Source organism: Gymnoscopelus braueri (assembly GCF_963280865.1).
Source record: "Gymnoscopelus braueri genome assembly, chromosome: 14".
Taxonomy (NCBI): domain Eukaryota; kingdom Metazoa; phylum Chordata; class Actinopteri; order Myctophiformes; family Myctophidae; genus Gymnoscopelus; species Gymnoscopelus braueri.
In genome coordinates, this window is record NC_137619.1 from 9,490,639 (window position 1) to 9,514,647 (window position 24,009).

The following is a 24,009-nucleotide window of genomic DNA, read 5'->3' on the forward strand; positions in this document are numbered from 1 at the left end:
CTGTCTGTCTCTCTCTCTCTCTCTCTCCCCCCTTTCTCTGTGTCTGTCTCTCTCTCCCCCCATCCCCTTCTCTCTCTATATAGCAGTTCTACAAGCTGTGAGCTGGTAGATCTGCTATTTTGACTACTTCTTAAATGTTTTTTAATGGATTTTTTTAAATTCATGAAATACTTTGGAATTGTTTTTAATTGAGTTGTGATTTGTTTTTGTTTAAACTTTTTAAAATCTTTTGAAATATATGTATATTTCTTTTATGTTGGAAACGAAAAAAAGGGGCTATTTACTCGCGACCCATATAAAGTCGTCCGCGACCCAAACAAGGGTCCTGACCCACTGTTTGGGAAACAGTGCTTTAGAGGTACTTGCATTTCACTTCTCCTACCAGTATGAGTTAGTGAGACAAATTAAACTTGTTGATTCTTCTGGATTCTTGTCAGACCAGGGCTGTCACGATCATGACATTTAACATAATTATTGCAAATAATTGTGATTAACGATTTTAATTGTGTTTTTGGCATTGAGCATTGGCATTGCTTTTTGGCTTTTAGGCTTCGTAAACAAAAATTGCACAGGTCAGATATGCCAAATAACTTAAAAATACAAAGAAATAACTGACATTTAATCATTTTATACTTTCAATTGTTTTTGTATATACGTGGCTGATCTACAACCTCACAACGCGTCACACCACGACACGTTGTGAGCTTGTAGATCTGCTATTTTTGCAATTTTTTTATGTTTGAAAGTGGATGTACATTTTCCAACATGGAAACGATTATGGCGATTATGCAAAATAATTGTGATCATCTCAAACTAGACTCTAGTTACTAGAGAGGCTCACACCTACGTTGCACTGCTGATCCGACTGATATGCCCCTATAGAGATCCCTATCTGTCAGTCCTTGTACCAGTCCTTATGCCTATATATATATATATATATATATATATATATATATATATATATATATATATATATATATATATATATGGAGATCCCTGATGTCATCAGTATATGCCCATAATGGGCATGCCCCCTTTTGTGCCCATCTATGGAGCTTACTGATTTGTTTGCGCCTGATGCCACAAAGACCTATTCACCCATTTTGGATGCTGTCAATGCACTGAATGGGACATTATCACGTTTAATCAGACTTAGACTTGGTCTAAGTAAGTGAGATACTGACCGCGACGGAGGCTGCCGTCTCAAGCGAACCGTGCCGTACGTTGCGAAGTTTGCTTGAGCTGACTCAGCGCCGTCCGAGTTATGTACCGATAGGCACAGAATCGTAAATCATGTTTTGTGGTGAGCGTTTGCCCCAACTTTCATCGACCCACAGAATAACGACAAATCACCTACTGAGCCCCGTCGGTAGGTCAGTATCTCATCTACTTACAACAATCAATAGTCTAATTAAACGTGATAATGTCCCATTCAGTGTATTGACAGCATCCGAAGCCGGTGACATATTGAGGTTAGATAACACACTCCATGTTTGGGCGTAGTTGCATTGGGAACTCCTTATATGGTTATGGCTGAGTCATAGTGACATGAATGTAACGACGTGGTCCTCCAGCTGGCCGTTCCTCCCTTAAGCCAATTTTAATATAGGATAATTGTGATTAGATTATGTAATAATTGTGACAGGCCCACTGTGAGACTAGAGACTCTCATAGAAACATCATGAACACACGCCCACTTCTCGCTGTGAACGCGCTGGTCTGGTCCATGTGTGTGAGATGTGTGTGTTCACTTCATGAAATACACATGTAACATAAAGACCTACTGAACCACACAGCTAAAAATATACTGTGTGTGTAACTGTGTGGTATTACAGAGATTTACACCAGAGTATTGCTTTACCCATGAGGGGCTGCAGTGGTGGAAAGTAACTAAGTACATTTACTTAAGTACTGTACTTAAGTACAATTCTGAGGTATTTGTACTTTACTTGAGTATTTCCAATTTCCAATACTTTTACTTCTACTCCACTACATCTCAGAGGCAAATATTGTACTTTTACTCCACTACATTTACTTGAAAACTTTAGTTACTAGTTACTTTTCAGATATAAATCATGATATAATGAAACATACATTAACCACTTTAGCCCTATTTTATACCTAGGCTATTTGAAAATAGCCGATCTACAAGCTCACAACACGTCGCCATGCGACGCGTTGTGAGCTTGTAGATCTGCTATTTTCAAATATTTAGTACTTTTACTTTTGGTACTTTAAGTACATTTTGATGCCAATACTTTTGTACTTTTACTCAAGTACATTTTTAATTCTGGACTTTTACTTGTAACAGAGTATTTTTATATTGCAGTATTGGTACTTTTACTTAAGTAAAGAATTTGAGTACTTTTTCCACCACTGGGCTGCTGACACAACGGCATTATGGGAAAATGAGCAGCAGGGGGAAGGGGTGACTTGTCCTTGAACACACACACACACACACACACACACACACACACACACACACACACACACACACAATTGATTATGTAGGGGGGATGGTTTCATGCAGTGTAGCTAACATTACCGCCCAACAGCACAAATCCCAGAACACTGCTGTGTGTGTGTGTGTGTGGTGACTAGACATTTATCTAAATTAAACTTCTAAAGTTTTCAAGTGACCTTGGCACTTCAAAATAGACTTCAGAATAAATGAATTGAACTCTTAACCCATTGAGACCTGAAGCCGATTCTACATGTCTCCTAAATCTCAACTGTTTTCTGAAAAACGTATGTTTCTATATCAGCGGTGCTCAATCTTTTTCATGTCCAGGACCCCCAAAATGATATGTATTTGGCCGCGGACCCCCATCAAAATATGTTGTTCCAGGGACCCCCAGAAGCAGAGATTTGAGTTAAAAATGTTCGCTTTAAAAATATATATATTCAAATATTTGCACACATTTTTCACGATTTTTCAAAAATAGCAGATCTACAAGCTCGTAGCGCGGCACTCGGTGCCGCGCTATGAGCTTGTATATCTGCTATTTTTGAATAGCCCAAAGTGTAAAATAATGCTTTTTAGCTCAAATCTAAAAATGACACAGTTCCAGGTCTTAATGGGTTAAAGAGTGTACAAATGTGGGCGCTCAGGTGGCGCAGGGGTAAAAAAATACCCGCCCGCCACCGCGGAGTCTAGGCGTTCGAATTCACCGCGTTGCACCCGGCTTTGTCGGGCGCCTATACGAACACAATTGGCCTGTGTTTGGGGGAGGGTGATATTTTGTCATTGTGGTGGAAAGTAACTAAGTACATTTACTTAAGTACTGTACTTAAGTACAATTTTGAGGAATTTGTACTTTACTTGAGTATTTCCAATTTCCAATACTTTTACTTCTACTTCACTACATCTCAGAGGCAAATATTGTACTTTTACTCCACTACAATTACTTGAAAACTTTAGTTACTAGTTACTTTTCAGATATAAATTATGATATTATGAAACATACATTAACCACTTTAGAACCTATTTTATGCCTAGGCTATTTGAAAATAGCAGATCTACAAGCTCACAACGCGTCGCTTTGCGACGCGTTGTGAGCTTGTAGATCGGCTATTTTCAAACATTTTTGTACTTTTACTTTTGGTACTTTAAGTACATTTTGATGCCAACACTTCTGTACTTTTACTCAAGTAAATTTAGAATTCCGGACTTTTACTTGTAACAGAGTACTTCTACAGTGCAGTATTGATACTTTTACTTAAGTAAAACATTTGAGTACTTTTTCCACCACGGCATTGCACATACTCCCTACGGGCTGGGGGCGGCACCTGTCAGCGGGGAATGTTGAGTGGGAGGAATAGGATTGGAGGCTCTAGTTTGGTCCTCCCGGTGGGGGCTCCTCACTGGCAGGTGAGCCAGTAGGATACAACTGCAGTGGCAAGCGGTGGGAGGAATTAATTGGCATGATGACTAAATTGGGGAGGAGAAGGAGCAAAGAAAATAGCATGTACAAATGGAACTCTTAAAGGGGTAGTTCACCCCCAAAATAACTTTTTTTCTATTGATTACTCACCCCATGGAGCCTTGAATTCATGGATATTTTTTTGTTTTTGTCGCATTCCTTCCTTTATTATTTGATTATAATACATTTGTCCCCATTGATTCCGGTAGGAGACACAAATGCATTTGTGTCTCCTACCGGAATCAATGGGGACAAATTTATTAAAATCAAATTATTGGCTTAGGAATGTGACAAAAACTAAAAAATATCTATGAATTCAAGGCTCCAGGTGGTGAGGAATCAATAGAAAAAAAGTTATTTTGGGGGTGAACTACCCCTTTAAAAAGGGTGCAACAGGACCCATAGGGTCCACTTTGTTTTAACCCCAAAGGTCCTTACAAACTATAACTCAAACTATTAATTTGGTGATTGATCATTCGTACAGGTTGATGCTTTTATTCGCTCTGAAAAGCATTGTTAGCTTGTTTCGAAAAGGCTAAAGGAATTGGGCCTCTTCCTTACTTCCTTCACAGGTCTTACCATTGATACTAATGAAGGCTCTGTTCCATTCTGGTCAAACTGGTCAGGGTGCTGATATTGTGCATGTTGGCTCACTGGAAAACACTCTGCTACACCAGTGGGTCTCAAAGTGTGGTCCGTACCCTCATGGTTCCTTGAGGGAGTTCCAAATGGCCTGTTACGGGTGAGTGTAACTATGAGAGCGTACAAATAGAACTAAATGGGTTCCATTTGTACACTCCGAGTTATGGGGGTCCTTGAAATTAAAACGTTTGAAAACTGCTGTGCTACTCTCAATGGAACACAGCCTTCATCAGTATCATTGGTAACACCTGTGAAGGAATTAAAGAAGAGGCCCAATTTCTGTCCAATAGGGCATAGCAGTGCCCTATTTTGTGGTGCCACAGATAGAAAGCCAATTCATTTTTCACAGTGTTTGACAGTGTGTTGTTAGTTTGTGGTGAACATGGCTCCACGTTGATACACTAATACCAAACTAAGCACTTAAAGAGCTGCTCTCTGAGCTATGTCATAACTATAATAAAAACTACAATACCCATAATCCCTCAGCAATCCCTGTGGGGCTTTATGGGAGATTAGCCTGCAGTGGTCCAATAACTATCAAACACACACACACACACACACACACACACACACACACACACACACACACACTCACACACTCAACACACGCACGCGTGCGGGGCGCTAACACACACCTTTACACACACACACAGTGGACAGATTAGATAGACGGTTGGTGTGAGCTGTGGAAAAATCATGCACACACATACACGCACATACACTAACTCAATTATATCTATATCTATTAAAAAATCTACATGCTATCTCTCTCTCCTTTTTCCTTTTGTCCTCTGTCTCTCTCATACACACTCTGATATACAGCCTGTGGAATAGATTATATCTGACATCCCACAATGCATTGCAGCAACAGACGCTCACGACTGGGTCAGTGAGAGAAGAGTGTGTGTGTGTGTGTGTGTGTGTGTGTGTGTGTGTGTGTGTGTGTGTGTGTGTGTGTGTGTGTGTGTGTGTGTGTGTGTGTGTGTGTGTGTGTGTGTGTGTGTGTGTGTGTGTGTGTGTGTGTGTGTGTGTGTGTGTGTGTGTGTGTGTGTGTGTGTGTGTGTGTGTGTGTGTGTGTGTGTGTGTGTGTGTGTGTGTGTGGCAGGCAGCCAGGGCGATATGACAGGATGGATCGCCATGACGACACTCCAATCTGGAGGCTGAAGAGGGGAACATTTGCGTGCTCTGTGTGTGTGTGTATATGTACTTGTATTGCTATACTTGTGAGGGCCAAATGTCCCCACAAGTATAGTAGATTTTGGGAAGTGGACATTGGGAGGACACTTTTCCTTGTCCTCACAAGAGAAATGGTTGTTTTAGGGTTGGACTTACATTTAGGATAATATTCGGGTTAGGTTTTGGAATAGGTATAACACATTTTAGGTTTAGGGGTTGGCTTGTAGATCGGCTATTTTCCGGCTATTTTCAATGCCGTCCTAAAATGCTGATGTCCTCACAAGTATAGTAATACAAACGTGTGTGTGTGTGTGTGTGTGTGTGTGTGTGTGTGTGTGTGTGTGTGTGTGTGTGTGTGTGTGTGTGTGTGTGTGTGTGTGTGTGTGTGTGTGTGTGTGTGTGTGTGTGTGTGTGTGTGTGTGTGTGTGTGTGTGTGTGTGTGTGTGTGTGTGTGTGTGTGTGTGTGTGTGTGTGTGTGTGTGTGTGTGTGTGTGTGTGTGTGTGTGTGTGTGTGTGTGTGTGTGTGTGTGTGTGTGTGTGTGTGTGTGTGTGGAAGGAAGGAAGGGAGGGAGGGATTACAAATAAAGTGAGGCAGGGAGAATGATTAGGAAGGGAGTGGAGGAACTGACACTAAAGCTTGTCCAAAATCCACACTGAACATATTTATATATTTATTTCATTATCATTCATATTTAATATTAATGCCTGAAACATCCCATCTCCATAATTCTAACTTTTTGTATTTTTTCGTAAATGAATCGCCTACTTGATCATACTACAGAGTCACACCAAAGTATCCAAAATAACAGATCTACAAGTTCGAAACGTGGCGCGAAGCGACACGTTTTGAGCTTGTCGATCTGCTATTTTTTGATACTTTTGAATTTGAATCCTGAAAAGTAACAGTTTTGGACATATGAGGTTTCCACCCGACAATGACGATATGTATTGGGGTCATTTTAACGTCTGCTCAGGCTTTTGTGAACACCCCAGACAAAATTTGTTATTTTATCAGACACGCCCCCTGCCTATACAAACCCATTGTAACTTCAAACTCTATTTTAACCATGATGGATTCATTGAAAACACAGTCCTTGGTTTTGGTGACTCATACTGCCCTCCTAATAAGTTTTTCATTAATTTTATTAAATGTATTTTATTTTTTTCATTTAACCCCAAACATTTAAAAAAAGAAAATGAAAACATTAATCGAAAAAACACGGCCCCCTCACACATTAGGACAATATCAGTGGGACAATATCAGTGGGATATTCTCTCAAGTTTTCCTCGTGACATACTGTATCTAAGGGAGAAGGCACTGATATATAGCTCTCAAGTAGTGTCCGAAAGCAAAGCGTTAAAAACAAAATGAGAATATTGCTATTGGGCCAGACAGAGCCAACCCCACCCAGTGGCACCCACCCCAAAAACAAAACAAAAAACCCAGAATACAAAGTAGATTAATATAAATCTGTTAACTCATTCACTGCCACTGACGTAAAAAACGTAATTTTTTCCCGTTTACCAATCCTGCCACTGACGTAAAAAACGTAATTTTATTTTTTTCCAATTTTTTTTATTATTTTTTTTAGTTTTTGTTTCAAATTTGACCCAAAGACCAAGGAGAACTTAAAACTTTAAAATTCTGTATCTCGGCTCCTGAGTACTTTTTTTTTTCGATGAAAAATCTCTGGCAAACGCGGCCAGCAATAATTGTGGCAGTGAATGAGTTAACAATAAATCTGATTTCCTGGTGTACTGACAATACAACATAATGCCCCCCCCCCCCCCCCCCACACACACACACACACACACTAGTCCATTTGGAGGCTTTTATGTAAAGCTCTTTACAGCACTATGACTATTATTATGATAATACTATGGCTGTTGGCTCTGGCCCAACCCCCTCCACCCAAATGGGATGATGGGAGCTGGCTGTTTGCATCATCATGCACCGCGGAATGTCCTGTACTCTGCACTCCGTAGGTTCAATCTCCCTCTCGCCCCCTGCCCAGTAACCAGTTACTAAGTAATATATTGTTGTTGTCGGGCAGAAGCCTCTTATCTCCATATTTTTAACTTAAATTAACGCCCTACTTGATCATACTACAGCTTCACACAAGCATCAAAAGTAGCAGATCTACAAGTTTGCAGTTCTGATACTTATGCTATTTTTGAATTTGTATCCTAAAAAAGTAAAAGTTTTGGAAACACAGGTTTCCACCCGACAGAGATATTATTGTAATGGTGGTTCTCTTAATGTAAAATGTTCTCCCGTGTGAAGGGATAATCTGGAACCCCCCCCCCCCAAGGACCCCTGGGGGTCCCCAGACCCCACTTTGAGAACCACTGTCGAGAGATGGACAGATAGACCAATGGGAGTGACCTTTGAAGTGTCCTCTTGACCCTGGAAGCTTGTCTCAAGTGTTTCCTCTCTCTCTCTCTTCCCAACATTGTTTCCTCCTTCACTTCCATCTCTCTCGCTCTCTCGCTCTCTCGCTCTCTCTCTCTCTCTCTCTCCATTCATCCCTCACACTGGTTTGAACTCTCCGCCCTATTAGCTCATGTCCTGTTGTGTGCTATTCTGTGCACTGGAAAATCCTCAAGAGTTGAAGTCATACCTTGTATCTTTTTCAATTAAACTTAAATTAATAAAATGTAATGTCCAATCTGTATGGTAGAGTGTTAAAACAATATAACTTATACAATTGGGGTGGTTGTATTTTGTCTCCCTGCTCTTCTATTGAGACATTTAGATCGTGTCAAAGGTCATGTCTCACCTAGACACAGGATCTGACACAAATTTTGACCTTGAGGTCAATATTCAATTTATCCCCCGAGCAAGCAGGCAGGCTCATTTACCTCATCTTCATATAAGGTTTACCTTATATAAGGTAAACCTTATTTTCATATAATCGGTCCTCACTAATGCTCATTATTAAGATGGCACCATTGCTGTCTACTACCAATTACATGGAGATAATTTGAAAATGAGTGAAGTCCTCCTAATAAAAACTGTTTTGAACAATGTTGCACTAGGAGTCCGCAACAATCGTTTTGGAGCGGTAATTCCGTGGTTTTGTCTTGAACTGAATTCTGGGAATCGCAGTTCTATCAGACCATAGACAGACGTTGTAATGACAACAGAGCTACCAGAGGTGTCGAAAAAAAACACTAAGCGTACTACTAAAATGAAAGTTACAGAATATGACTTAGTCCATTTGGTTACATTTGTACGGAATTTGATAGACATGGTATTCAACTGAAAAATGTATTTGACTTGAATGCTTTATTGGATGGAACCTGTGAACTGACCATGTCTGCTGCTCTGTGAAAGTGGTGGTCTGGTCTGAACTGGACCAGACTGGTTTATTGTCGTCTTTCTCCCTGAACTTGGCTGTTTCCAAGTCGTCTATTTTTGGGGCGGTCATGTGATGTCCTTTCACGTTTCTTTGTAATGTGCTGTTTTCTTGTGTGTGTTCTGTTTGGGAGACTGCAGCAGAAAACAAAGGTGTGTGTGTGTGTGTGTGTGTGTGTGTGTGTGTGTGTGTGAGCAGAGCTCAAATTATAAGTGAAGAAGAGCTTACTACATCTCTGGACCTCCTCTATAATGACAGAAAATAGGGACGCCAGGTTGAAGGTTGTTAAAAATAGGAACACATTGGCGGCATGATTGCTGATACAATCAAATAATGGCCGATATATTGGTCGGGTTCTACTCCAGAACACAGAGTGAACAGGGAAGCCACAGCGTTATTAAACCGTCTTGTTTTAGTTTGAACCACTATTCAGTAGTTGTGCCTCAGACTTTGATGTAATCGTGTGGCTGCTGTGAGACTAATCTATGATGACCTTCTAGTTTAACTTGATTAAAATGTCATGTAGAGTTGAGTCTGTGCTGCGTTCCCCAGCCTAGCTCTGTTGTCAACACTGAACTGTCTGTCTGTCTGTCCATGGAGACACTGTGTCCATTCAGACAGACAGCGTTTCATCTCTGTGTGAATTTGACATGGAGCATCTGGAGTCATGTGTCTAACATGCTAATAATAATGCATCATATTAACCACTTCAGCCCTATATACTGTATATATATATATGTGTGTGTGTGTGTGTGTGTGTGTGTACTTGGCCACCTCCTTTTTTTACTACACCAAATTGCACACTCAACGCTTTACGCTGTGCCCCGTTGTGAGCTTGTAGATGACCTATAATTGTTTGGCCTTTTCTGCCTTTATTGAAAGTATATAGATAGACAGGAAATGGGGAAAGAGAGGCAGGGGAGGCGGGCAGCAAAGGTCCTCGGGATCGGGACTCGAACCGGCATTGCAGCCTAGGTGCCCGGACCACAAGGCCAGCGGTCCGGGCCAATGTTCACTTATTTTTGCCTAATGTTTGCCTATTATGACCTGCCCAGAAAAGGAGGGGCGCAAATATTCATGTTGTTAATGCACCAAATCATATTGTACTAGATTGTATTGATGGGTAGCCATCTGGCTTGTATTTGACAGTTACAGTGGAGAGAGACAGGAAATGCGGATGAGAGAGTAGGGAAACAACATACAGCAGATGGGCCGGCCGTTTGGGAATCAAAACCGCTGATCAGGGGATTTTGCGATGCGATCATAATGTCCCGGGTTCCAAAATACAAAAATAATACAAATCAGCTGGTTTGGATTGCTAGTAAGGATTGCCTCCTGGTCACCTCCACGGGGAGGTTTTCCAGGACCGTCCAGCTGGGAGGAAGAGGCCACGGGGCAGACCAAGGACCAGGTGGGGGGAGGAGGAGGCCACGGGGCAGACCAAGGACCAGGTGGGGCGATTAATCTCCCTGGGAATGCCTCGGGATCCCCCAGTTAGAAGTGGCTAATGTGGCCCGGGAAAGGGAAATCTGGGATTCACTGTTGGAACTGTGACCTCTGTGACCTGACTTAGGATAAGTGGGTGGGTGGATGGACGGACGGATGATAAAATCTATGTTGTAGAGTTTAGGGAAAATCATTCATCCTGCAGATCATCTGTGCGTACTTGCTGTCATTGAGGGAAACGGCAAAAAGGTGTCCATCCGCATACCATCTTGAATGCTCCCACAGTGTATTTATTGGGAGCATTCAAGATGGTGTGTGGATAAAACTTTTTTGTATTTCTGTAACTTGACTCTTTTCTCCAGCACCTGTTGAAATTCACACTCGGATGTGACACACACACACACACACACACACACACACACACACACACACACACACACACACACACACTACCTCAGGTAAACCTGCATTGTGTGAGAGTTGTGCATGCATATTATCTGAGGTAATAACATAGCTTCAGTCTTTGTGGCAGACTGCCAAGCCAACACGCAGGGGTGTGTGTGTGTGTGTGTGTTCATTCTGTTCACTCAATCTACCTGTTGGCCAAGCAGCATTTCTGACAACAAACCTGGACAGTCAACCTTTATAGTCAGTCAGTCAGAGTTACTGGTTACAGACAGACATATAGACTGAAAAGGCTGCTACACACACTTAATGAGAGAGAGAGAGATAGAGATTCCACTATCAACCAGATGTGTACTGTATGTGTGTGCATGTACTGTTTGTGTGTTCTGCACATCTGTGAGGATTGTCCTTTTTGAGTGTGCATGCACACTTTTTTTTGGCCTGCTGTGTGCATACAAGCACATGTATTGTGTGTGTGCGCAGGTTAAATATGACTCTTATGCAACTCTTTAGTATCTAACATTAATGGATTTATTTTTTCGGTCTGTTAACCTCTGCAGCAGGTGTGTGTGTGTGTGTGTGTGCGCGTGCGTGCGTGCGTGTGGAGCTGATGCAATGCTATGACATCTCTTCGTTTCCAGCTGAACAAAGACATCTGTGTCTGAGAGAGAGTCACACACACACACACACACACACACACACACACACACACACACACACACACACACACCACTCAGGACTCATTCATCTTTTATGGCATGAGAAAGTGGCTGGACAGACCTGTGTGTGTGTGTGTGTGAGAACACGGACTGCTGTGATTGTGGACACGCCTCTCTGAACACGCATGACCAGGCTAACATGACCAATATGTTTAATTCATGATGAACCTCTCAGATACACTGTAACTACATTCCTTTTACTGTATGTTAGAAACATTCAAAAATATTTTTAACTTTATTTCAAAAATGTTAAACGTAATTTTTTTGTACTTTTATAGACAGGCCTTTTCAGATATTGATTTTTCCGCCCCATAATTTCAAACATTTTAGGCGATAAATATTTCACTTCCTTACGTGTCATCACTTCCTGTTTGTCCTCCTGTGTTGTTCTATCAGCGCTAGCGTAGCGAGCTAACGTGGCTTGATGATTTATTGATGCTGACCAGGTAGGCTTCATCTGATTGGTTGAGAGCTGAGATATGGCCATATGTTGTTATTGTGAGGATGGACGGATGGATGGATGGATAGATGGATGGGTTAATGGATGGATTATGGGTTGGATGGATTATGGGTGTGGGTGAATGAATGTGGGTCGGTGGAGGGAATCCTTTGACAGAAAGAAAAAATCTTTAGGAGAGTGAACACACACACTGACTGTAACCTGGCTTTATGCTTTCTCTCTCTCTCTGGTGAGATGACCTCATCTGTTCCGTCGGCTGGTCAACATTCCTCTCTTTTATTCTCTACTTGGCTTTGTGTGTGTGTGTGTGTGTGTGTGTGACATTCTCACATGACAGGGCAGAGAGTCCCACTGAATGGATTCAGTTCATCCGGCTACAGATCTGGATAATATCTACACACACACACACACACACACACACACACACACACACACACACACACACACACACACAGAAAACCTGCATTGTGTGAGAGTTGTGGATGTGTTGCTATAGTTACTAAAACATTTTCCCCACAATGCAGCCCACAGTGTTTCCCGGCAGCTCTTGTCTATCCAGGAGATTTATAAATCAGATGAACCTGTCCTATGTGGGACAGTGGCTCTCAATTTGGGGGCCGCCAGGCCTCAGGAGATGGAGTGGCTCAGGATAGAGGCCCTGTTTAGACTGGCAGCCAAATCCAGCCTAAATCAGATTTATGCCATATCCAGATTGGAATCCGATTTGTTTTATGAAGTCTGAACAGAAAAAAGTCACAGATTTTTACAAAATCCAACTTGAGCCACATTCAGAGGTGGTTTCAAATCTGATTCAAATCTGATTTCTAAAGAGTCTCAGTCTGAACGCAGTAACCTGCTCAACCTGCTCAACCACCCAAGACTCATATCAAACTGTCCAAACGTCACTTGCTCCGCGACCCGAGTGCCACTGACGTCATTACATAACCCGATAATTGATTTTGTCTTTGTCTTTGATTCTATGAAAGAGCGCAAGGGGTAATCGTAGTGAAAACAAAACAATAGTGCAGCATAAGTTTTACAGAAGAAATGGCGAGCAGCATTCAGTGGACAGACGGAGAAATTCAATGTCTCCTACTTTGGGGGGATGCCTCAGTACAAGCAAAACTTGTAGGAATATACAGGAACAAGGCAATATATGAAGACAGACATATCTTGTGGCATGGCAGAAAATGGGTTCCCAAGGTCATATCTGCAATGTCAGAGGAAAATGAAATAATTTGAAGAACACATAAAAAGAGATAAAAGTCATGACTCCTACATTGTTACCACGGCAATCCAAAGCAGATATGTCGATGCAGGGCAGCTCTGGGCTGACGTTGTTTAAATCCGTCTGAACACACAGATCTGTGACAGATCCGATCTGATCACTTGTAAATGCAGTGTGAACAGTTGGGCCTAAAGATCGGATTTGAGAAATAAATCGGATTTGACTGGATTTGTCTGCCAGTCTATACGGGGCCTCTCAGAGTGGCTCAGGAGTGAACTAATCAGAACCACACACACGCCCCAGTGTGATGTCACTGAACTCATCAGAACCACACGCCCCAGTGTGATGTCACTGAACGCACCAGAACCACACGCCCCAGCCAGTATGTCAACCCCTCTGGTTAGACATGCTTATAAAGGTCTGCAGCACACTGGGTCAAAGTTGAAAACGTTTGATCCTTAGGTGGCTTGCATGTACACACACACACACACACAAACACACACACACACACACACACACACACACACACACACACACACACACATACACATACACATACACATACACACACACTACAGACCGCAACAGAATGTTACTGCATTGCCTGGGAATGTGACCGGATTCCTTAATACACTGTCTGTCTGCCTGCCTGTATCTCTCTCTCTTCATGTGTCTTAATTTCACTGTCCTTTCTGTCTCTCTTCTGTCTGTATTCTCCCGCGCTCCATCCGGCAGACTAGTAATTTCCTGTGCGTGTGCGTGTGTACACGTGTTTATTTCAGTGACTGTCAGTCTGTGTATTAAGTGTCCCAGTACATTAAATTGCATTACGTACATGTACATACTATGCAGTTTAATGTTAAATGATGTGCTTTGATACCAGCAATAATTATATCAACATCTTGTCACGCAGATGTTGTACTTTTAGTAACCTGTTTTCAACCCTTGATTATTTTTCTTCCCATACCCACATCACTGTAATATAATACACATGACCAGTTGATCTGTCAGACAGTTCTCAAAATATGCAGGGGACAGAGATTGCATTTTGTTGCTGTCCAGAGCCCTATAAAAGCAACTTGTTTGTCTGTGATCCACCCATATAGCACTGACGATGGTCCCAGGACTGAAACGTTTGCTTATTTTAATTCACCCCTCACTATGAGCACAGAGCACATTATGAGCATTTAAAATAAAGAAATTCTATTTTCTTAAGTCTCTGTCTAAGATTTTTCCTTAATATTTATGCAGCGAGCAGGTCTTTTTCTGCCAGTTTACCATTGCTGTCCTGCAGAAACCTTGCATCTCCATATTTTTTTACTTAAATGAATGCCCTACTTCAACATACTACATTGTCACATAAAAGTGGCAAAAATAGCCGTGTGTGTGCGTGATGTTGTGTCCTAGATGGTTGTGAACTGTAGTGGCCCAGATAACTGCAGGCTTCTGGGAGGATGATAGAACACATGCACAACTATGCGACACGCTGCGCACATATTAGGCTACACACAGAAACTCAACCAGAGAATTCACACAGGTGTAATAGTGTGTGTGCGGTGTGCGCGAGTGTGTTACTTTGCATGAAGTTTGTCCCACACAGTGACAGTACAGTAGTAGTTGTGAAGGTTGAAGTGTCCTTTAAACCACAGCATCCTTATTCTGGGGGGGACATTGGCCCAAAATAGCAGATCTACAAGTAGATCTGCTGTTTTTGGCCAAGAGATTTGGTGTAGAGAGAAAAAAAGAGCAGCCCAAGTACAATGGCAAACGTCAGGCGTGTTTGTATCTTCATGGCCGGCTTCCATTGAAAATGAATTTTAGCTTTCTAGCTGCCAATGTGAAAACAGCATTTAACATCTGATTCATCTGATTATAGGCTTTATTCTGATTGTCATAAGTTTAGGCCACATTCTACTTCCATGTCTGTGTAGCTGTGAAGGTCTGCTAGGTCCAGCATGGTGTAAATCTGGTCACCAACTCATGTCTGCAGGGACATGAGCTGGAGCGTCTGCTAAAAATGGTTTGAGGCAAGGTTGATTGAGGACATCCATCGCCTGTATTATTTTGTGACGATAAAGGACTTGAACTTGATGAATTATCAGGCCAGAGACGGTAAAATGCTAATGCGCCACCCCCCGCCCACCCCAATAATGAAACCTTGAACCGTCAAGTGATTTCGGTCGGCAGGATTGTTAAACGGAATCCAAGCAGAACCCAATTATACTGAATAAATAACTTGTTGAAGCTTTGCTGAAGGAAATGATTAACATCAGAGGACAACAGCAATGCACAGAAATAATTGGCTAGAACAGTAGACCTCTTCTCTACAGACTGACCCATGCCACATTTTTGGGTCCAATCCCAATTTTGGAAAGTCCTAGAACACAGACTACCAATGTTTTTGACCAATATGATATTTATTTAGTCAGCAATATTTTCATATTGTCATTTTGAAAAAATAATTGCATCGGATTTGAGAATATCTAACTAAGCAAACGAATGGATACAAATCAACACATAACTTTGATAAATAAAAAAATTTAAGTAGCCTATATAAACTTCAATATAGGAAAAGTACACTTTATTTATACAATGAACAAGCTAAACAAGTAAATAATTGCAGATATAGTCAAAATAACCACCCTTATATTGGACAGACCAATATAGTCGGGCTCTAGTCTTCTCAATGGCCTCCTGCCATGACACAAGTCCTTCAGCTGTGTGGGAGAAGGTCATTAGTTTGTTCCCATATAGAATGCAGCCTGTGTTGCTTTGAACCCATTGGCATCCGCTGTCCGGACCTTTGCGGCTACACGGACTCAAAGGATAATTACGTTTAGCGAACTCTACAGTTGTGTGGGAGATTTATCTCCTCTGTTGTTGTACCTACTGTTCTACTGCCACATACAGTACACATAGATCTAATTAAATTATTAATAAATAATCTAGAGACTTTTACCAGGGCATGAAATAACCTTTTTTTGCCACAGGCAGTGAAACAGCTGAAAGCTGAATGATACATAGATGGCAAGGAAAAGTGACGTTTGCGCGACCTTTTGATGATTGGCCAATTGACAGCATGATGTGACCTCGCTTCAGAGTTCAGGCTATGGGATCTGTCGTCATGGTTACAGCCCCGCAGGCTATGGCATGTCTTGCAGCTGGCTACACTAACTTGGTGTGAACACACACTGTACACACATTTTAATTTCTTTATTTGGGTCCACATTTATAAAATACACACACTCACACACACACACACACACATACCGGCACAGAGACAACAGCAGAATATACAGACGCTGCAAACTTAAGGACTTTCATTTAGGGCCTGTGTCCACACACACTGCGTTTTATGAGCAGGAGGGCCTTTGGATATCATCTCCATACCACTAGCATGCACATTGACACATGCACTATAGCTTAACTCAAACAGCGTCGACATCAACTTCTCATGGTTGTGGGTGGCAACGATTCCACACCAGATCATAAATGACCGGGTTGTCACACACACACACACCACACCACACTGACACCAGCACGATTAAAACACTGTCCAAAACTTAAACTATGCATACAGAGCCCATAACCCAAAAGTCTGAATATAGTTTGGCTGCACACATTGTCGGGTATGGACTAGTTAATAATAATGCCTGCCACTTCTCAGCCAGGGCTAACTTTCTTAAGACATATTTGTCAATATATGTCACTATGTAAATGCATTTATTTTGGAGTCTTTGCTCTTTATGTAAGACATAAGCAATTTACAATGTGTGTGTGAATACACAGCACGTTTCTGTCAACATGAATTCCTCTACATGTGTTCATATACTGTATAGATAAGGCAGAGACGCCTGTGGCCTATGATTTATTTAAATAATTTCTTGTTTTCTTGGTACTCGGTGGCTCCAGCCCCTGAATCACTAGCCTCTCATTCAGGGTTTGGTGACGCTGTAGAAAGGCGGGGTTTTCTCTGTTGAAAATCTAACGGCCCGGCCGAACCAATCACCAAAGAGTCCCACTTTGGCCATGCCCCCATCTCAGAAAACAGCTGCACTGAGAGGGCTTTCAGACTGAATAATGGAGTGAAACGAAATATAAATTCAGGCTGAGTGTCAGGCTATGGCACTGGTGCACCTAACTCTGAGAGAGAGAGAGAGAAAGAGAGCTGCGTGAGTGCGTGTACAGTTTGTGGGTGTAATGCTTGCTGTTACTATGTAGATTTAAACCCCACTGTGTGTGTTATGTAAGGTGGGAGTGTAGTTTTCTCTCTGTGGTCTGAAGCCCCCCCCCACGTGTCGCCATGTCAACGTCCCGATGCGGAGACTCTTCCCACAATGCATCCTGGGAGAGCAGAGCACTGGTATCCATGGAGATCTGTGGTTCTGTCTTAAGAATGAGAGGGAGAGCGATTTTAGTTTCAAGAGCAGCAGGGAAGAGAGACAAAGACGGACAGATACAGAAGAAAAGAGAACGAGTGAGACTGAATGTGAGGGAGATAAATGCTGACCTGTAGGAGAGAAAGAGCGAGAGAGTGAAATACCTAGGAGAGCAAGTGAAAGAACATGTGCAAACTGAAGATGAGTGGAGGATGAAACCGAGAGGGAGGGAGGGGGGGAGTGTGTAACAGATGACAGCAGAGAGCGAGAGAGCGTGGGCGAGAGACGGAGAGAAGATTCAACACATTAACAACCAACCAAGCACTAATGTTAGAACTGTGTGTGTGTGTGTATGTATTGTAACGAATCAGTGCAGCACCCCGAGCTGGGATCGAACCCACCACGACTCAAAGCTCACCAGTTCGGCTAACAATCCCCTTACGCCAAAGAGAGTTAGCTCAGGTACTGTTTCGTTACTCTGGTTTCGGAAGTGGGATCCGAAACGTGGGGTTGAGTGTAGCGACCCCCACAAAAGTGGCCCGGCCGTAACTCCGGCTAGATCTCTTAGCGTTGCCTGTTGCGTGCCGGACTGGTGAGTTGGCGATCCGGGTTCGATACTGGATGTTACTGTGTGTGTGTGTGTGTGTGTATATGTATGTATGTATATATATATATATATATATATATATATATATATATATATATATATATATATATATATATATATATATATAGAGCGTGCCAACGTGCAATGTTAAGTCAACCTGGTTTTTACCCCTCAAAGATGTCCGCCGCTACCAAAAGACACTTGTTGACGCCCCCTTCAGGATTTTTGGCACGCTCTATATATACTATATCGTCTCTGTCGGGTGGAAACCTCACATGTCCAAAACTGTTACTTTTCAGGATTCAAAATCATCAAAAGTAGCAGATCTACAAGCTCAAAACGTGTTGCTTTGCGCCGCGTTTCGAGCTTGTGGATATGCTACTTTTGATGCTTTTGAATTGTGTGTGTGTGTGTGTGTGTTTGTGTGTGAAAGGTTTGGAGGACTCACAGCTCATAACTTGTACCATGTCATAACAAACATCCATGTTGGCTTGGAGCCCTGAATCACTGCTCTGCAGCTATATTTCATAATCTGTCCTTTCTCTGCTCTGCTATTTCTGTCCCTTCCTGTCCTAAAACCGCCACTATCCCTCTCTCCCTCCCTCCCTCCCTCCCTCCCTCGCTCCCTCTCTCTCTCTCTCTCCAACTCCCTTCACGTCCTTTGTCTCTCTCCCTTTCTCCGCATTGCATCTCCATCTGTCCTTACTCCTCTCCACCTCTCTCTCTCTCTCTCTCTCTCCCTCCCTCCATCATGTTCACTATAAATAACTAATAGGACACACAATAGGATTTTCTCCCCTATGACTCGGTCGGGCTAATGGAGAACAGGTTCAATACAGATGCTGTTCAATCAATAATGACCCCTCTAGTGGTCAGAGATGGTACGACAAGTGTGTGTGGGTGTGTTAGAGAGGGAGAGGGAAGGGGGGAGAGAGAGAAGGTATTTGGCCAGCCTTGCCAATATGTTTATTCAGGCTTAACGTTGCATAACCATTCTAGTCTATATGGTGTGATGATGCATAACCCTCCTCCTCTCCTCTGCTCTCCTCTGCTCTCATCTATCCTGACATACTTTCCAACTCTTGTATGTGTCTTTATGCACTGATGGTACTGTAAGTGTCTCTGCTGCCTTTTTTTGCGTGAGTACACATAGCTCACACACACACACACACACACACACACACACACACATAGCTCTCTCACACACACACACACACACACACACACACACACACACACACACACACACACACACACACACACACACACACACACACACACACACACACACACACAGGCAATTTATTTTTAGCCTAGCAACACTAGCACGGCTGTTTGACCAGTGGTTGTGCAGTGGGTGGCAGCACTGCTCTCTTTCTCTCTCACTCACTCACACACACACACAATGCCTGCATTTGCGCAGTCTTGAAATGATTCCCATACATACTTTCAGATATAATCATATGCACATATTTATGCTAACTTTAGTATGTGGCACATTGGGGTGTGTGTGTGTGTGTGTGGGTGTGTGTGTGTGTGCGCTACCTGCTGTGTCATGCCGCAGTGTGCTGACTGTCAGACTGACCAGGGAGCTGCTGACCTCACCATGGTCCAAATGGTTTTCTCATTACGATTGGTCTGCTGTGTTAAACGCTGACAGGAGTTATTTTCAATGACTGTTGCATTCCTTCAGCTGAGCTGTAACAAAACCTTTATTATGCCTCCACTGGCACACAGCCGTGGATGGAGGCAGGGTTGGGCATTTTTTTGGCCAGCCAAACGTGGCTGATGATAAGATCCTATTCTACCAGCTAGATGTTAACTTGGCAGGCCATTAGAGGTGTGCATCTTCACTGACATCACGATTCGATTACGATTTCCCCTGTTAATGATTAATCCATGAAGACCGGAAACGCATCCATGTCATTTTAGGTTTCTTTGGCTATTTCTTGGAAAAATCGTGTTTTTTTTGTTGTTTTTTTGCAAATCTTTGAATATATATATATTTCTAAAGTGAACATTTTTAACTCCAATACTTGCTTCTGGGCATCCCTGGAACATAATATTTTGAGATGGGGGTCCGTGGCCAAATACAGATAATTTTGGGGGTCCTTGACATGAAAAAGTTGGAGCACCACTGATATAGCAACATACTGTTAGGATTTATAAAACATTTTTAGATATGTATTTGGCCGCAGACCCCCATCTCAAAATATTTTGAGAAACCCCCAGAAGCAAAGATTTGAGTGAAAGAAAATTGCTTTTAAAATATTTATATTCAAAGATTTGCAAAAAAAAAATCACGATTTATAAAAAATCTACAAGCTCATAGCTCATATGAGCTTGTAGATCTGCTATTTTTGAATAGCCCAAAGAAATCTAAAACGACACCGATGCGTTCCCGGATTGAATAGGTTTAAATGTTACGATGCATCTCAGTTTTTCTATATATTTCTTTCTATATTACTGCTGTAATTACAGCTACAACATAGCATTTCTCTTGTGAGCCCAATGTCATATTGGATCAAAGACAGTCGGCTGAAAACCTTGGCCGGATGTATTATGTTTTCAGGTTCGCCCGTTCCAACCTTCTGAACGCGATATCTCAGGAACGCCTTGAGGGAATGTCATGACATTTGGCACAAACATCCACTTGGACTCAAGGATGAAGTGCTTTGAAGTAGCTGGTCAGAGGCCATAGGTCAAGGGACCTCACAAAACACGCTCATTAAATTCATTCAAAGTCTTCATTCACTTACATATACTACAGTATGATTCACTTCATATACAACAGTATGAGTCTGGAAAGACACGGATGCTAATGGCAACAGTTTTTTGGAGGCATACAACCACTGTGTCGTTAATTTTGTATTATGCGTTTGTTAGTTTTTTTGCTTAATTTGCTTGCTGCTGCTCATTATCTTGTGCTGACTCGATTCCGCTTCCTTAACGATTCCCTCTTAACGGGCCGATTCCTTTACGCTTTCCTTTAACGATTCCTATAGGGGAGGACCTTACAGGTCTGTAACTCTGAGAGTGTTCAAATGGAACCAAATGGACCCAAATTCTTAAGGGTTGATTTGGTTCCATTTGTACACTCTCAGAGTTATGGTGGTCCTTGAAATGAAAAAAAGATTGAAAACCACTGGTAATTGTATAGCAGACGTGAAGTCCACATTCCAGCTCTGACAGTGGGATAAAAAAGGGTTCCAGAAATGTTCCAAATCTGATGGAACCGATTCCGGTTCCTCAATGTTGGATCCCGTTCCTCCTGTTCCAGATCCCAACCCTCTGGACTAGATCTGAATCACTCTCAGCTGAAGTCAGATTGCTTGTCTGTGGTTTGTTGCAGTGCTGCAATATCTTTGCCGTAAATACCTGATCTACAAGCCCATGACTTATTGTGAGCTTGTGGATTGGCTCTTTTTGGCGAAAGGGATTTGGTGTAGAGGGACAAAAGGAGGGGGCCTAGTATAGACCCCTGGGGCACCCCGGAGAACAAAGAATTAAAAAAAACATGTGATTAGTGATGTGAAGTAAGTTTGTTGTGTTTGGAAGCTGTGCCTTATTTATGTCTGAGCAACAATGATCCTGTTGGCTGCAGTTTAACATGGAGCTATTCCATGAAACCTCCCAGGTCTTTGAGTACAGCAGGGACTTTCCTGTGTGTGTGTGTGTGTGTGTGTGTGTGTGCGCGCGTTCATGCTTGTGTAATTTAGATTTTTTTACAGGCCTGTGTGTGGGTGGTGCAAACAGAAAATGGTGTGAAATGCTATGCAGACGTTCTGCTTTGGTGTAGTTCCATGTTCTCACCAGAGGGAGCCGCTCTTGACTAGATTTTGAGATGCACTTGAAATGAGGTTATGAGAATAAAATGAGGGCAGAGCTCCCTCTCTCAACACACACACACACACACACACACACACACACACACACACACACACACACACACACACACACACAGGTGCAACTCTCACTGAAATAACTCTCTCCTGGCTGTTTTAAATGGAACATGTTGATGATGTCACGACCTTGATTTGAAGAGCTGAGAAACCATCCTTACATTGTACTTACATTGTCCTTGTGGTTGTACTGGTCAGCTCCCAGTACAGCAGTAGAAGACTGTGGGTGTACTGGTCAGCTCCCAGTACAACAGTAGAAGACTGTGGTTGTACTGGTCAGCTCCCAGTACAACAGTAGAAGACTGTGGTTGTACTGGTCAGCTCCCAGTACAGCAGTAGAAGACTTTGGGTGTACTGGTCAGCTCCCAGTACAACAGTAGAAGACTGTGGTTGTACTGGTCAGCTCCCAGTGATGAACAGTAGAACACTGTGGTCATACTGGTCAGCGTCCAGTACAACCACATCTAAAAAAATAAATAATCTATTTTGGGGGAAGATCTTGTGAAATAATATTTTGTAAACATTTTAGAAAATGTGAATGAATGAATGAATTAACAAAATGGTGTGACCCAAAATTGGTCCTAACCCACTGTTTGTGAATCACTGGTATAGAAGATGGATTACTAACTCCTCTCTCTCTCTCTCTCTCTCTCTCTCTCCCCCGCTCCAGGTTGGACGTGCAGCGCTGCGTGCGCTAGCTAGCGAGCTAACGAGCCTGATCCGAACGAGGAGGCGGACCAGCAGGTGAACTAAGGAGGCCAAGTAGGAGGAGAAGGTTCAAGGGGGGTCAAGATGTCCGTGGCCGCGGAGCACATGGAGCAGCACATGGAGATCCAAGCAACACAGCAGTACAGCAACGATGGCGTCAACAACCGCTGGGACACCGAGGACTGGGACAACGAGAACAGCTCCGCACGACTGTTTGAGCGCTCCCGAATCAAAGCCCTCGCAGGTAGGAGGGACGCCATGACGCGCCGTACATATACACACTCACTGCACTGTTGTTGTATCCTTAGTGGCTGTACTGGTCAGTCAACATACCACTGAGGAGCAGTGGTGGAAAGTAACTAAGTACATTTACTCAAGTACTGTACTTAAGTAAAATGTTGAGGTATTTGTACTTTACTTGAGTATTTCCAATTTCCAATACTTTTACTTGTACTCCACTACATCTCAGAGGCAAATATTGTACTTTTACTCCACTACAATTATTTGAAAACTTTAGTTACTAGTTACTTTTCAGATATAAACTATGATATAATGAAACATACATTAACCACTTTAGCCCTATTTTATACCTAGGCTATTTGAAAATAGCAGATCTACAAGCTCACAACGCGTCGCATCGCGACGCGTTGTGAGCTTGTAGATCGGCTATTTTCAAATATTTAGTACTTTTACTTTTGATACTTTAAGTACATTTTGATGCCAATACTTTTGTACTTTTACTCAAGTACATTTTTTATTCTGGACTTTTACTTGTAACAGAGTATTTTTATATTGCAGTATTGGTACTTTTACTTAAGTAAAGAATTTGAGTACTTTTTCCACCACTGCTGAGGAGCCCCCACCGGCAGTGTTCGTCGACTACCTTTATTCACTGACGAAAATTAAATAAGAATTAAGCTACGATGACTAAAACTAAGACTAAATATATTGACAATTTCGTCAACAAATAAAAACTAGATGAAAATGTTAGGGAGGGACTAGTTGAGAAGAGATCCAGTAGAACTAAGACATGTCATTTTATGTTTGGTTGCGCT

General features: G+C 42.3%; 1 protein-coding gene across 1 annotated transcript in view; it reads left to right on the forward strand.

Moving 5' to 3' along the window:
• Nucleotides 1-24,009, forward strand: part of LOC308100154 (spectrin beta chain, non-erythrocytic 1-like) — a 134,376-nt gene that overhangs the window by 10,908 nt on the left and 99,459 nt on the right. Inside the window, exon 2 of the mRNA XM_080449074.1 lies at nucleotides 22,917-23,198. Within this exon, the coding sequence (XP_080305200.1) occupies nucleotides 23,039-23,198 (160 nt within the window). The 5' untranslated portion in view covers nucleotides 22,917-23,038. The remainder of the gene's footprint in view (nucleotides 1-22,916; nucleotides 23,199-24,009) is intronic.